At 33.0% G+C, this 15,620-nt stretch overlaps 1 protein-coding gene across 1 annotated transcript in view; it reads left to right on the forward strand.

Annotated features, from left to right (window-relative positions):
* Positions 1–15,620, forward strand: part of RELN (reelin) — a 548,816-nt gene that overhangs the window by 212,755 nt on the left and 320,441 nt on the right. The window contains exons 5-6 of the mRNA XM_074193988.1: positions 9,159–9,191; positions 13,025–13,103. Coding sequence (XP_074050089.1) covers positions 9,159–9,191; positions 13,025–13,103 — 112 coding nt within the window. The remainder of the gene's footprint in view (positions 1–9,158; positions 9,192–13,024; positions 13,104–15,620) is intronic.

Here is a 15,620-nt window from a genome sequence, read left to right on the forward strand (position 1 = left end):
CTTTGATTCACATTCTCAGGGTGGGGGGAGAAAGAAATGAACATTACAAAATTTAGAAATTGTGAAGACAGAAGAGGTGAGGTGTTATGACATATCCTTTATCAACAGGCTTTTTGTAAAATATTCAAGACAAAGGGCATGACAATGCAACATCCAATGGGACATGAAGAAAATAATCCATATTTAGAAAATGATTGCACTATTTATAAAAGATAATGGAAAAAAAAGAACAGCTCTATCGTTTGGAACCATATAAAGCCACTGTCTTTAAAATATGCATACAGTAAAAACTGAGCTAATAAAATATTTGTAGTAAAACATATGTTGAGATAGAACAATGATATTACAGCTATTCACTATTTTTCTATGATGATAGAATTACAGAATTTTAAATCCTAAAGGGATGTCAGAGAACTCTAATCCAACATGCTCATTTTCCAGATAAGAAAACTAAAATTCTAAATCTCTAAAACTCTATTAGTTAGTTGTCTGTTTAATTCAGTGATCCCAATTTTCTAAATTCTACCAAGGAAGATAATAAATGGCATGGATATACCTGGCTTGTAGGGTGTGAGCTCCTTGGCACATGTCTCAACCACACATCTATGTAACTTCACAAGACCAGATGGTGGCAAAATAACCTGACAGCCAGAGTGTCCTGCAGAGCCTTCAAGGGCTGCTTATCATTTGCAAATGGCTCTAGAATCTTCTATTGTTGGGTGAATGAAAGTGGATAGAAAGAGAAACAAGTGTGGTAGCCAAATAATTTAAAGAAATTATTGACTTTTGTCTGTAAAGTAAACTCAACACTTTGACTTTGCCTTAAGTCATAATAATGAACGAAAGATTTAAGAATTAGAGATTATGTATTCCAACTAAAATTCATTAGAGCCTGGTGATTTATAATATATGAACCTCATTCACATCTAATTGTTTGGGATTTTGTTAACTTTTGGGTAGAGAAAGCTAAAGCTTACTTCCATACTAGTAACTGAGAAAAGGCCTGGCTAGACCAATTGTGGATGAGAAAAAATGTGTAGTAAGGAACTTTTAAATTTTGTAATTCCAAGCTCCATTTACATAATATGAGTTAAATATAAATACTTTTTGCTAAACAAATTTGGCATAATCTTTATTTCAAACCATTTAGTTAGCCAGTAGCTTCTGTGGCTCCATTACCCTGAATATTCTTAGGATAACTCATATTTTTCCCAAAATCAGATTCATCTTTCCTCAATTTATCAGAAATGAATTTTACTGTGCCTACTTTAGTTATTAAATTTATGCACCATAGTTGCTCACTATCCCATTAATTTTTTTAAATGAATAAAGCTAAGAAAAGAGATATTTTCCTTAAATTTTTTCAAAGTTTACAATATCAAAAATAGGGGGGTAATGAATCAGGAGACTTCAGCTCAATTCAAGAAATTCTTTTATCACATGTGTTCTCTGTGAATTCTGGAAGGAACAAAGAAAGGAAGGGAATAAACATTTATTATGTACCTTTTGTATACTGGTAAATATGCTAAGCATTGTGCAAATATTCCTACAATAACCATGAAAGTCAGATGCTATTATTATTCCTATCTTACAATTTAGGAAAGCAGAAAACACAGAGGCTATGTGATTTGTCCAGGGTCATACAACTAATAAGTGTCTGAGGCTGGATGGATTTGAACTCTAATTCCAGGTCTAGGCTTCCTAATTCCACTACGTCACCTAGTCATATCTCAGTTCCAAAAATGTAAAAGACACAAATACAAAGTGCTTACTATCAAATAGAGGGGATAAGAGCTTTGCCCAAAGAGCTGCAGATTTAATGCAGAAAGTTGTTCAGTCCACTACAATGATTTTATGGAAATGTAGGTTTTCATAACACAGATAATAATGTAGTGCATAATTCATTCAAACAAATTCATTTTATTAAGTATCCTATGTCTAGGACAGTAGATTTTAAAAGAAAAACAGTACTCAAATATCATACAGAACTTATACAAGTAAAGGCTTAACAATTAAGCTGAGAGGCCTAGGTAGATGAAGGGAGCATGGGAGAAGAAATTCAAGGCAATATTAACATTATCAGAACCTGAAAGGCAAAAATACAACCTGAGGGAATGGGATAGATCCATGTCTCAGCAAACGGAGAGGTACCACCAGGCCTTAGATGAAATCATCTTCAATCTTAGGCAAGTGGAAAGGGATCTGTGATTGTTCGAAAGACTCCTCTTGACTTGATCAAGAATATCTGGGTCCAGACTCACACAGTAGGATCACTTAGAAGGTTAGTAACTTTCATTTAGAAGGATGGGATGAGTCTTTCTTGGGAACATCTGATTTATTTCCCATTTCTGGTGTCCCAGGGAAGGAGATACCACTTGGCAATACTATATAGAGTATGAGGAATTTTTAGCATGGAAAATTCCAACACATAAAAATTTTCAAAGAGGGATGGAATAAAGAATATCTGGAGCAGAAATATTCTGTCTCCCCATTTTTGTCACTTACCTCCAAAATAAAAGCCAGGTCCAGAAAGTCAGGTAAGTTTTCTACAACATCACAAATTTGTGAAATGCAGGAGAGTGGTATGAAAGTAGAGGTCCCTTTCAGCAGGAGAAAGAGCAAAATTCTTCACAAAGGAGGCAGCTATCATGGATTTTTGATAAATACAGATATAGAAAGGCCTGGAGGCAGGATAAGATGCTGTGAGAATGGACAATAGAGAATAATCTAGTTTGGCAATAGAAAGTAAGATCTGACAATAACTAATGTATAAGATGCTATTATTGGCACCTAGAGAGAATAGGTACTTATCTGGTTGTTTCCAATGGACAAAAGATGGCATTAGCGTTGGTGTTATTTATCCTGAGGTGATTTCATATATAATTAGACAATCTTTAGTTCTAAAGAATATTTACATTTTACCTTGACAACTTTGTGTAGTCTAACAGTCAAAACCCTGAAATTATTCCTGAGAATTTAACATTAAGTTCTTTAAAATACAGAATAAGATAGTCTCCATGTAAGATATTATGGTATTAGTTTGATTTTCCTGAATTCTGAAGGGTTAAGTATAAATTCATTTTTATGCAGTTACAAGTCACTGTAGAAATATTATAAAGACCTAAAAATCACAACTTTGTTTTGGTTTGTGGAAACTTTGACAATATAAAGAAGAGCAACTTATTTCAGTGTAATGATTTTTGAATATTTGCATATTTTTGTCCAAAATATATTAACAAATTTTTATCATTATTAACAGGATGTAGTATATGTCCCTTCCCTAGGACCCCGCCCCCCCCCCCCCCAGAGCTTTAATTATCTTGGTGTTAATGTTAATTTTGGATGGTTCACCTATAGTTTCATTCTCATAGAATGGCAAGTCAACTTTTTCTGGTCATTATATGTCCTTGATAATACTGTTTATGCCACTTCTCATTTAAAAGCCATCGCTTACAGGAAGCTATAGTCTCCTTAGGTCTTCCATGTATCTTTCCATTGCCTTTTGTGTTATTTGTAAATTTTTATTCTTCTGGGTGAAACCACACAGAGTGTTACTAGGAAAATGCCAGTATAAAAAAAATAGGCTTTTGGGGAAGTGAGTAGTTTAGAATCACTTTAATTGAGAGTTATCCAGCTCTGTCTCTTCCTGTTACTCAATTCTGGGTCCAATTCACAAGCCTTTGACCTTTTATCATTCTTGATCCTGATGTATGTATACCTAATCCAAAGGTTGCCTCTCTACAAAGTGAGTCAGGAGGACTTTACTAAGACTCAAATTAAGTTAATATTTGTGGACTAGGAATTGCATGATACTTAATTTCCTCCAGTTGTTTTTCAACATTCACTATCTCTGAACACCAAAGGGGACCCACAAGAATGAGGGCCATTTTGTGTTTTTTTACCCTTTTCACATTGTGATGAGCCCAATTACATTTAGTCAGTTTGGTCCTTGAAAACCAGATAAACAATCTGCTTTGAGGTCACCTTTACAAACTTTCCCCTTTATAGAAACTCTTTGGGAAAGTCTTAGCCTTCCCCATACCAAAATTAGTCAAGGGAGTAAAATGTGGAGGTGAGCCAATGAAAATAAGGGAGAGAGAAGGAAAGAAGAGCCAGAATTGATTAAAATGAAAGAAAAGGAAAAGCAAAAGGGGAGATCCCTTAAGTCTGTGAGAAGGTAAATACAGGAGCTTGGAAATTCCTACAGGGTGATATCCAATGAAGTTTCCAGGTATAGTGATTTACTCTGAGCTGACTTCCATTAAATATTAGTGAAATTCAAATTTATCTTGCAAATTTCTATCAAGTGTAGTCAAGCTGCAAATTCTGCCATATTTTTGCCAGTTTAGACTTCTGGTCTGGTTTTCAAGAGTATGATCCTAAGGTCAAGGGTAGATGACACCCTATCCCAGAAAGAGAATCTTTTTTCAGCTCAGGGCAGCCAACCTAATCACCAGCAGAGCATGTGCTTATCTGAACGGCTTTCCCTCACTGCTCTGACAGTTACTTGCTGGCCATATGTTGCTTGGGCTTCGGACTGTGTTACAGCTGCTGCTCCTCCTCCCTCACTCCTGCCCTCAGCACCAGGTCCCTGTCTTCTTAAAACTCCCAAAGGTCCAGGAAGCAACATTCTAAAGATCTATTTTAATTTTACTTTAATTCTTTCCATTTTAAACTATGAGAGAGGATCATTGCATTAAATGACAAAAATCAAGGGTGGCCAAAACACTCATCCCAGCCTTCATCCATGGCCCTGTCTATAATTTAACTTGTTTTAAATATTAAGCAATCTTTCATACTAATCATAAGTATATTCTTGAACACATTGAAAACTATTTCTACTCTAAATTTATAACATTTTGGAGACTTTAATTATCATACTTGAAGGTCAAACTGTGCTGTATTGCAATAAAATACAAAAAAAGTAATAAAGGAATTATTCCTGGGGAGATGAAAGTCTAGGTTCATAGCTCATTAAATGGTAACTTCACAGACCGTGTCTAATTTGTCATATTTAGCTCGGGAAGTTTAATACATTTGAATTACAAATTAGGCGAAGGGATACCTGAGGCAAAAATACCTAGGGTCTTTGAATACTGTAGAAATTTGGAAGCTTTGACTCCTTTAGCAATGATACCTTTATTTGTAAGGTTTTTAGGTTATTAGACACATTATACTTGCCTAACTCTAAGATTGATCCTGAGAAAATAATTAGCAACATTAACACAAAGCTGTTTAACTGCTTTTTTTTTGATCTGAGAATCAATTAATTGTTGTAACTTCCCCCACTCTTTTCTTTGCAGGGTATAACCAAGACTTAGATCCTTTTTGTTGAAATTTGGCAATATTATTATTATTATTATTATTAAAGTTTATATCTATATAAAGGAAACTTTATGATATGGCAATTCAAAGGAAAATTCATTTATAGTCTTTCATATGAATTAGAAATGATTCTCTTTTTTGATGACCTTTAGACAGTTGTCATGCCTTCTCTCAGGTACCTGTTTGCTACCTTCTGAGATGGTGTGTGTGTGTGTGTGATATGGGTTTGCCCTTGTATGCAGGTTGAAAATACAAAGAATTCCTCCATATGATTTACTTTGATATTTTGTGTATGATTTAACCCTTCTGGAAAAAAAAAACCATAAAAAAATACTGTTCTGTATACTGTATTCTGTAGATTATAGTATTTGCACAGTTCTCCAGGGATTGAGTAGTGGAAGCTATAAAAAACAAAATTGTACTCTCTAATACCCAACTGTAATAACAGAAGCAAACCATTGTGGAATCACAATCTTTTTAGATTTTTATTTCCCTGTCTTCTAAACAAAGACACTATCTTTCCTACTCATGCCTTAATAGAGTCTAAAAGATGATTTATTTACATTTTGAGATCCTGGAAAAAAAGGAATTCCTCCATAAATGCAAGCTGTTATTATAAACATGAAAATAGCTAATTTGGTTATTTGAAAGCATTCTGAATCATATTCTAAGTATGGATCTTAAAGGAGGAATCATAGGATCATAAATTTAGAACTGGAGGAGACCCTAGAGGTCATTGAGTACAACCTCTTCATTTTTCAAATAAGGGAACTGAGGCCCAGAGAGGTAACAAGTTGTGCTCAGGGACACAGTTGTAAGTAGCAAACCTAGGATTTTAACCTGAATCCTCTTTCTCAAAATCTATTTCCTTTTCAAGTATACCATGCTGTTTCCATTTACTGCTATTTTCACTATAATATGAATTAGATTAAGATATACATAATGGGATTGGAAAAGAAATTATTTTTATATATTGTGGTTATATTATCAATATACAATATACTATAAAATGCTATTTACTATCAAGAACTAATAAAGAGACTTGTATCATTTATGGTTTTTTAATTGAGAATTGAAGTTTTTAGTTTTAATATGCAGTTTAATTTTTTTCACCTCCTTTACACCTGTCAATGATCAATTCCTTATTCCTTTAACCTTTCATTTAAACTAATAAGTGTGAGACCTCTTTTAAAGAGATCAGAAAAAAGACATATCCTACTATGGAAATTTTTAATTTTGAAATCACATTCCCTTTCACCTTATTTACTCTAGGTATTTTGAACAGAAAACATATGTGTTTGGTCTTTTCTTATTTGATTTATTTAATAATCCATACCTTTATTCTTTCCCTACTAAATTGCCTCCTTAAAAAAGTTCTATGACAGGTTCTTTTTTTTAAAAAAAAAAATCATGTCATGATTTGTAAATCTTTTTGAGAATAGCACAGTTGTATGAAGAAAAAATGTTGTTGCCACTTACTTTTCAAAACAAATTTTGAGTAAAACCAAGGATTTATTGTTTCATATAATCCCCAACTGCATTGTGCTTTAAAAAAAATCCTTTTTATTTTGTGTTTGATAGGAAAATGTAAGCCTGATCTTTGAGTCATTGCATTGTCTATCAACAACTCAATAATAAGAAAATATTTATCTCTAACCATGACTTGAATGAAACTTAGTTCCACCTGAAATGTGTATCTCTGTTTCCCAGAATCCCTACCTCTGATTAAGTTCATATAGCCACTTACTCTATAAGACTTTCTTTATCCTTCCATTTACTAGTGCCCCTTCTCAAATACTCTGTATTCATTTTACATAATATTGTATTATCTTATCTGTGTTCCTGTTGTTTGTCCTTAAGAAAGTATAAATTCCTTGAACAGTCTTTGTTTCAACTGAGCATTTCTAATATCTAGTGTAGTATCTGATGCTTGTGCTACTGTCCACAGGATCATCAATGTCTTTGTCGTTAATCCCAATAAACTTTTTTTTCTGACCTCATTCACTTGACATCACTTCAATTCTTGATACAGCTGGTTAGTCCCTCGTTTTAGTTACTCCTTCTTCCCTGAATCTTCATGGTACTGCTCTGTTGTGATTCTCTATATGTGTTCAGATTCAACTATCATCTCTAGCCCACATCTTCTTATATGGCTCTTATCTCTCTTGACTTCTAGTTCTTCATCACCATCATCATATTAGTTATCTTCACTTCTGTGTCTCATAGCCATCTCAAACTCAATGTGTCTAAAACTGAATTCATTATATATTTTTCTCCAAATCTAATCCTCCTTCTCATTTTTATATAGAACACCAACATTCTCCCATTCACCCAGCATTTATTATATATCTATTATGTGCCTCAGATAACGCTAGGCATTTTTGGAAATACAAGGACAGTAATGAAATAGTCTCTGCCTTCATAAAGCTACATTATATTAGGGAAGAGATGAAAAATGTAATCCATAACTTAGCAAAGATATGATGAATTCAGGGTACAATTTGAGAAATATATTTTTTGGATGTGGGCAATGCAGGAATTAATTTTTCTTGACTATGTATATTTGTCATGAGTGGTTTTCCTTTTTGTATGTAGAAGAGATAGTATGAAGAAAAAATCCAAATTTATTAATGAAATTAAGTTAAAATAAACACTATTGGGGAAAATTTTATATATTATACAGATATATACATACACATCTATATACACATATTTGAGGGAAGCGTCAGCAACTGGTGTGATCATAAAGACTCCACAAAGAAGGTGGTTCTTGAGATGGATTTTGAAGAAAACAAGGGATTCTAAGTCACAGAAGTAAGAGGGAATGAATTGTGACTCTAAAGGAAAGCCAATATGAAGATAGTAAATTGCAGAATAGGTGCTAACTTGCACTGATGAAGATCACTTTTATCAAGAATTCTCTGCTTCAAATCACAATCGTTTGCCTCAACCCCCCAAAAAAAAATTTTTTTATTTACTTATCTGTAAATATCCTTCCAATATCCCTCCTTAGAATATAAACTTCTTGAGGTTAAGGACTGCTTTTTATATTTCCAATGCCTGGTACATAGGATTTTATTAATCAAAGATTGTTGATTGAGATTGGAAAAAGAATAAACAGATACTAAGGACCTGTGGGAATTCTGAGAAGGAAAAGATTGATGTGAAAACACTCCTTGAAATAGAGATTCAAAGTGTCTAAACTAGCATCTGAATCACCACATTCATCAAAAACAAAAGAACAGTGATGATGCTATAAATGTTTTGTTTGCTCACCTATATTCATAAACAGAGAGATGAGGAACTGTTTTTATGGGACAGTTGCTACCAATCTTTCTATTTAATTTCATTCATTTTAATTTCTCAAGTCTTTGTAGTTTCATTCCCCTGGGTAGCTATTAATAATTTATTTCCCTTCACTATTTATCCTATAAATAAAGGAGAACCCACTTACAGCACCAGCATTCAAGGATAAAATTATAAATGAGTTATACAATATGTTAATTCATGATTTTAATATAGATTATATATATATTGATATAGTTAATATATAAACCTCTTGTTTCAGAAGATTTAATCTGACCAAATATGGATTTGTTATGGTGAACCATTTCATATCAAGAACCATGTCACATCAAGATCAATAAAATATAAAAATCATGTGTACAAATATTTTAGGGTACTTTATCACTTTCATTTAAATTTTCTTTAAAAGTTCCAGGGAATTTCTATATTAGTTTCAACCAAATAATATTATTTATCTTTATGCTTAATATAAAAATTAGTCTTTTCTTTTGTTAATAATCTTTATTTATTTTCTTTTCTTGTTTCAGCTCCAACAGATGCCACTCTGCATCCACATCTTGGTAAGTATTTAAGAGCTACATATTTTAACTTCATTACATATTTTATACTGTAAGATTCATCTCTAATTTTTGGCATTCTTTTTACACTATCTTTTCTCTTCTCTGACTTCTATAGCACACTGTCTATATCATTTAGTTCCATACATTGATTGTGTATTGTTTTATATTGTTCTCCAGTTATTTCGTCTTGTAAGACTTGCATCTACAATAGATAGCCTGTATCCAACTACAGCTCCTGCAGCTATCATTATTATTATTTATTATTTTTGTTACTCAAATAGAGCTCTTGCCCAGGTACTTGTTAAATAAAGAACTTCTCAGATATTAATGGGCAGTCCTAAATAAAGCAGGTGTTTGTCCAGTCTCAGAAATCTTTAGAAATCTTTGAAGTAACAATCATCATCTTAGCAACCCTAGGGAATTATAAGATGCATGAATCTATGCAACTAGATACTACCAGTAGACCCAGGAAGCCTTGAATTCAAATGTGGCCAGAGACCCTTACTAGTTGTGTGACTCTGAGCAAGTCACTTAGCCATGTTTGCCTCAGTTGCTCAACTGTAAAATGAGCTGGAAAAGGAAATGGAAAATCACTGTAGTATATTTGTTAAGAAAACTTCAAATGAAGTCACAAAGAATAAGACACATCTGAAACTACTAAACAAAAAAATGTATGTTCTGCTTTGATTGCAGATGTCTAAACATAAAATTAAACAGGGCTCTCCATGGTGGAGAGAAATAAGAAGTGAATTCTTAACAGAAAAATTAATATAGCTATTTATTTTAATGAGAATTTGAGAAAATTTCCAGGTGGTCTTAATTAAATAATCTCATTTTTATCACAATCTTTTAGAACCAACATGCACTCTTTTCTGTTTTTAACAGAAGCAATAAAAACAATTTAAGCATTAATTACTGAATTTATAAGCATTCTTTGTGAGGAAAAAACATAATTTAGTGGTAGTCATTTTCTGAATAGCTTCCTATATTATCCTCCTTAAGAAGAGATGAAAGCTATAGTCCTAATGGATTTACTTCTCCTTAGGTAGCTACCTCTATGGGATTTTCACATGGGTCAGTTATTTGCCTTTTAGGCTTTTGCTTTGAACCTTTGAGTCCAATTAATTTATTTTTTTCCTTTTTGGAAAATCTGCCTCTGAAAGCACTACTTTTATGTATGCTATAGCTTTGGGGCTTCTTTAATTTGGCAGACAAACTTAGATTTCTTGGAAGCCCTGCTTTTTGGCAGCAAGAGAAATATGGTGACCCGGAGAGGCCCAGCATGGGCTTTGCTAGGTAGGATATTTGAGAGAGCTGAAGACTCTGGGTACTTCATTCAGCTTCTCTTATTGCTGAGAGACATGATTAATCCATTCCCATGTGCAGAATAAATCATTATTTGCTGCCAGCATAAATCCCCATTCTACCTGTTCCTGTAACTCCAAGCATTCATCTCAATACAAGCCAATTCACTGGTTGCCAATTACTTCATTATATGTTAACTTGCTGAAATGCCTAGTGTAAAAGCAAAAAGAGTGTTTTGAGAAGCATATCCACAATGAATTAAATATGGACACACTGCCCAATGAGTTTAAACTATGCCTCCTGCTATTCAATAATAATTCTAAATTTCTTGTAACTTCATAAAGTCATTTGTTAATAAGCAATCATTTTATATTATGTAAAAAGACAAAAAAAATTGTCCATTGTTTTAATTCAAAGTTCAAATGATTAAGGAAATTTTAACAAAGACTTGAACTCACAAATCAGCATAAGTGAAATAAATGAGATAATTATTAAAAATGGGTCATTTTTAAAACTGAATACATGTATAAGCATAAACAGAGGGATGGCATTGGAGTCAAGGAGATCTAGGTTCAAGTATGTCCCTCTGACACATGCTTTCTGTGTGACCATGGGCAAGTCATAATCCCTCTATGATCTAGGCAGTTAGATCACAGATGAGAGGCTGAACTGCACTTTTTTGAGGAAGGTGTTCAGAAGGGGAGCTTCCTATATTTCATTGAATTGTATATGTCCAAAGCAGATTTGCTGTCTCCTTTTAATAAAAATAAGCACTGAACCTATGACTTCCTTATTACGGGGAAGTTCCAAGCGAAAAAAATTTTCCTGATCAACCTACAAAGCCCCTTCTCTGCAATGTAGTTTTAGAGAATTGCCTGGTGCAGCAATAGATAAAACAGTCCACTCAGAGCTAGCATTTTGTATTCAAGGGAGGACCTAGGTGAAAAAAAATGTGTCTTTTCACATAAAACAAACACACATGTGTGTAAATATAAACACATACAAATATATAACAAATGTATATTGCATATTTATGTTTGTGTGTATGTACCTGTTGCCACGGATAAAACTGGACATCTGGAGTCAAGAAGATTCCTCTTTGTGAATTCAAATCTGATCTCAAGATATTTACTTGTTGTGTGACCCTAGGCAAGTCACTCAACCCTTTTTGCCTCAATTTCCTCATCTGTAAAATAAACTGGAGATAATAAATGCCAAATTATTCCCATATCTTTGCCAAGAAAAACCCAAATGGGATTGTGAAGAGTCTGACATGACTTAAACACAACTAAAGGACAACACATATGCACACAATTATGTGTAATAGATAGATAGATAGATAGATAGATAGATAGATAGATGTATGTGTATAACCAATACTCTTTTTTGGTTTGGATCTGTGAAGAACTATAAATAGATTACTTATATGAAAATTACATGTTTATGCTATATTGCTAGTTACCTATAGAAACTTGTTTTCAGAGCTTAGTATTTGGATATATAATAAATATGAAATTTAATGAAATTTAAAATGGAAAAGCCCCAAGAATCTAGAAATAACATATGATGGTTGAAATCAGTGTGACTTTTCTGCATCTCAAGTAGCAGGGTTTATCCTCACCAGAAGTTAGATATACAGATGAATTCACATGTGTCTATGGATGTGTATATGTATATATGTTATATTTATATATATGTGTGTGTGTGGGGGTTTATATTACATTTGTAAATTCTTTCTTCATTAACTCATTTTCTCTGTATAATTCAGAGGAATATATTATATCAATAATATTCTTTCTTTCAAAAAGTCATATCATTTGAATCATTTTAATAGCTAAAAATCAATGAATCAGAAAACGTAAGAAAGAAAATAAAAGGAAATTAGATGGGGATAGTAGAATTGGAAAGAAAATGGAAAGAGCACTGTCTTGGGAATCTGAAGATCATTTCTGGGTTCAAATGGTACATCTGATCATTACTACCATTTTATGTTTGGGTAAATCATTTGGGCCATAGTCACCCACCTGTAAAAATAGAGGATTGGACTAGACATCCTCTGATGTTTTTTTTTTTTCCCCAGATGTAGATTGATGATTGCTTAAGTCATCCTTTAGACAGTTTTGAGAATGGGTGACTCTTGGTGTATTTCTAGTATTGCCAAAAGTTGCCATAAGGGCTATGAAGGGTTCAATAATGTTGAATTCTTCCTACCCTTGACTTCCATAAGGTAGTAACTTGGAAGGTGATTTTTTTTAACTTGTTTTTTTTATTTTAAGTTTTTCCCAACATCTTAATTACAGTCTATCCATAATGACTAAATCAGAGAAACATCTGTATTACTGGGAAGTTCTGACTTCCAGCACAAAATTGATCTATTATTATTTATATTGTTAACGCATGTCCTTTAACTTACAATTAAAAATCCATTTAATTTTAGCAAAGACAACAATACACTGTCAGTTCTGCTTAGCAAAGTATATAGCTGAAGCCTAATAATTCTCAATACCATTCTATTTCTTTTTTTTTAGCTGAAATACATAGTGATAGTGTTATCTTGAGAGATGACTTTGACTCATACCACCAGCTGGAACTGAATCCAAATATATGGTAAGTTCCACAGTTATGTTTCAATTTGTTTTGTTCTGTTTTCCATTGAGAAAGCTATTGAAGTTGCTAATTCAGTTCAACAAATATGCCTGTGATGAATGTCTTTTTTTAAAATATCTATTCAAAATTCAATTCCTGTTCAGAATCAGTGAAATCTGTGAAAGCCACAGAGTTCACATGGATTTTGAGGTGATTTTTATATCAACATCCCAAACATGTGCTAGAGACTCAATTGGGACAATCGTCATCATCCTAACTAGTGTTTGCATAGTGCTTTAAAGTTTACAAAGTGCTTTAACATTATTTCCAATCTAATTCTCACAACAACCCTGAGAGGTAAGTACTGTTACTTATTTTCCTTATTTTACAGATGAAGAAACTGAGACTGAGAGGGGTTGAGTGATTTGTTCTGAGGGCATACAGCTAAGATGTGTATGGGCAGGATTTGAACTCAAGCCTTTCTGATTCGAAGAGTATTACTTTTAGGCACTGTACATTGACATTAATAGGAAAAAAACTGAGGGAGAAAGATAATGAGTTCAGTTTTGGATTATGTCTTTAAGATATTTACAGTACATATAGTTCAAGATATCCAATAGGCAATGTAAGAGGTAATTTAAATAAAAGTTAAACTCAGTAGTATTTGTTTAACACTGTCATTTTACTTCATTATTTTCTTCTGAAATAAATTTTTTAAATATTGAAAACTTTTCATTGAAAAAAAGATAAGAAAAATTCCTATGCATATATTAAATTCATGTAGGATTTTGCAATTCTCTTGGAACTTTGATATTTTCTTTCAAGGTCCATTAATACAGATATTAACATAAGATTTGTTTTAAGATCATTTTAGTAAGAGTAATTTATTTTGGTCAAGGATTTTTTTGACAAATACAAATTGACTCATGTAATTCGAATTCAGGTTTTTATCTATGTACAGCAAATGATTTTCTTTCATCTGTTTATCACTGATTCTGAAACATGTCTTGAACAATATTATGGATTTTGTACCTTTTTGCTTAAGCTATTTTTTTCAAATTCTTTGACCTAGCCTCCCCTTCTCCCATCAAATCCTGTGACATTTGAAATCACAACATTCCTGTTTTTAGTATCACAAGTACTTTGTGATATATTTTCTAATGATACATTATCCTTTATCATCAACATCACATCCCTATCTTTAAGGTCACTATAGAAACCATAAAAACTTTGAAAGATTATTTAATTTGATGGATCCATGATGAGATGTAGAACTCTGCTTGATGGGAAAGTTGTTACTTTTCAGCCTAAATGTAAGTGAAAGTCATTTCCCTGGGTAGTTCATTTAAATATGTCTGGTGTTCTCCTGAGCTATAAAAGACAAATGAATATGAAAGAAATTTTAGAATGGAAGGCATAAGGAGAATACTAAATCAGAGTTAAATTTTGTAAAGGAAAAGAAGAAAGCAGACTATCCAAAGTTTTTAATAAAGCCTTATCTTCACTCATTTTGTATGTAATTTGCAGTCTAGCCTGGAATCAACATTGTAAACTTTCTAAGGTAAACAAAACATTTCTCAGAGTTGAGTATTATAAAAAAGCATTTTTAGCAAAATACCATCAAATCACTATTGAACCAAAACACTATTTCACCAAAATCTTTAGGCCCTTCTCATTCAAAAGAAACCAAGGCATCAATTAATAATCAATAAACATATTAAATGCCTCTTATGTGCCAGGCACTATGTTAAGGCCAGGGGGTAGAGCACTGGCCTAGAAGTCAGGAGATCCTGAGTTCAAATCCTGCCTCAGACACTTACTAACTGTGTGGCCTTGGGTAGTCATTTAACACTGAATGCCTCTCATCCTAGGCTAACTTCAGTTGTCCTAATTCATATCTGTCCAATGACTTAGCACAGCACCTCTTCACTCAAAATCAATCCATCTGCATGTCACAGCATCATCTCCCTTAAGTTTTTGAAAATGAAGAATAAATATCATTATCATCATCATAAGCACTGGGAATACAAAAAAGAGGCAAAAACCCTTTATTGGAGGACACAACATGCAAACAAATGCATACAAAGCAAACTATATAAAGAATTAATAGAAAATAATTAAAAGATAGAAATCACCAAAATTAAGAGAGGTAGAGAAGACTTCCTATAGAATGTGGAATATTATTTGGGACTTAAAGAAAACATGAAAACCTAGAGAGAAGAGAGTATCAAGGAGAAGAGGTTGTTATTTTCAGTTTGAGAAAAGGGCATTGGATTTAACCACTTAGGAAGTCATTATTAGCTCTGGAAAAAGAGTTTAGTGGAATGATAAGGTTGAAAGTCAGATTGTGAGGGCTTAAGAAGAGAGTGAAAGGAGAGAAAATGGCAACACCTATTGTAAATAGTCTTTTATGGAGTTGTTTAACTACAAAAGGGAGAAAAATAGAGTGACAAAGGTCATTGAAGGATTAAGTGTGTGTGTGTGTGGGGGGGGGTTCCAAGACAGGGAGACAAGAGCATGTTTGTAGGCAGTAGGGAA

This window comes from Macrotis lagotis, chromosome 7 (assembly GCF_037893015.1).
Source record: "Macrotis lagotis isolate mMagLag1 chromosome 7, bilby.v1.9.chrom.fasta, whole genome shotgun sequence".
In the NCBI taxonomy this organism is placed as follows: domain Eukaryota; kingdom Metazoa; phylum Chordata; class Mammalia; order Peramelemorphia; family Peramelidae; genus Macrotis; species Macrotis lagotis.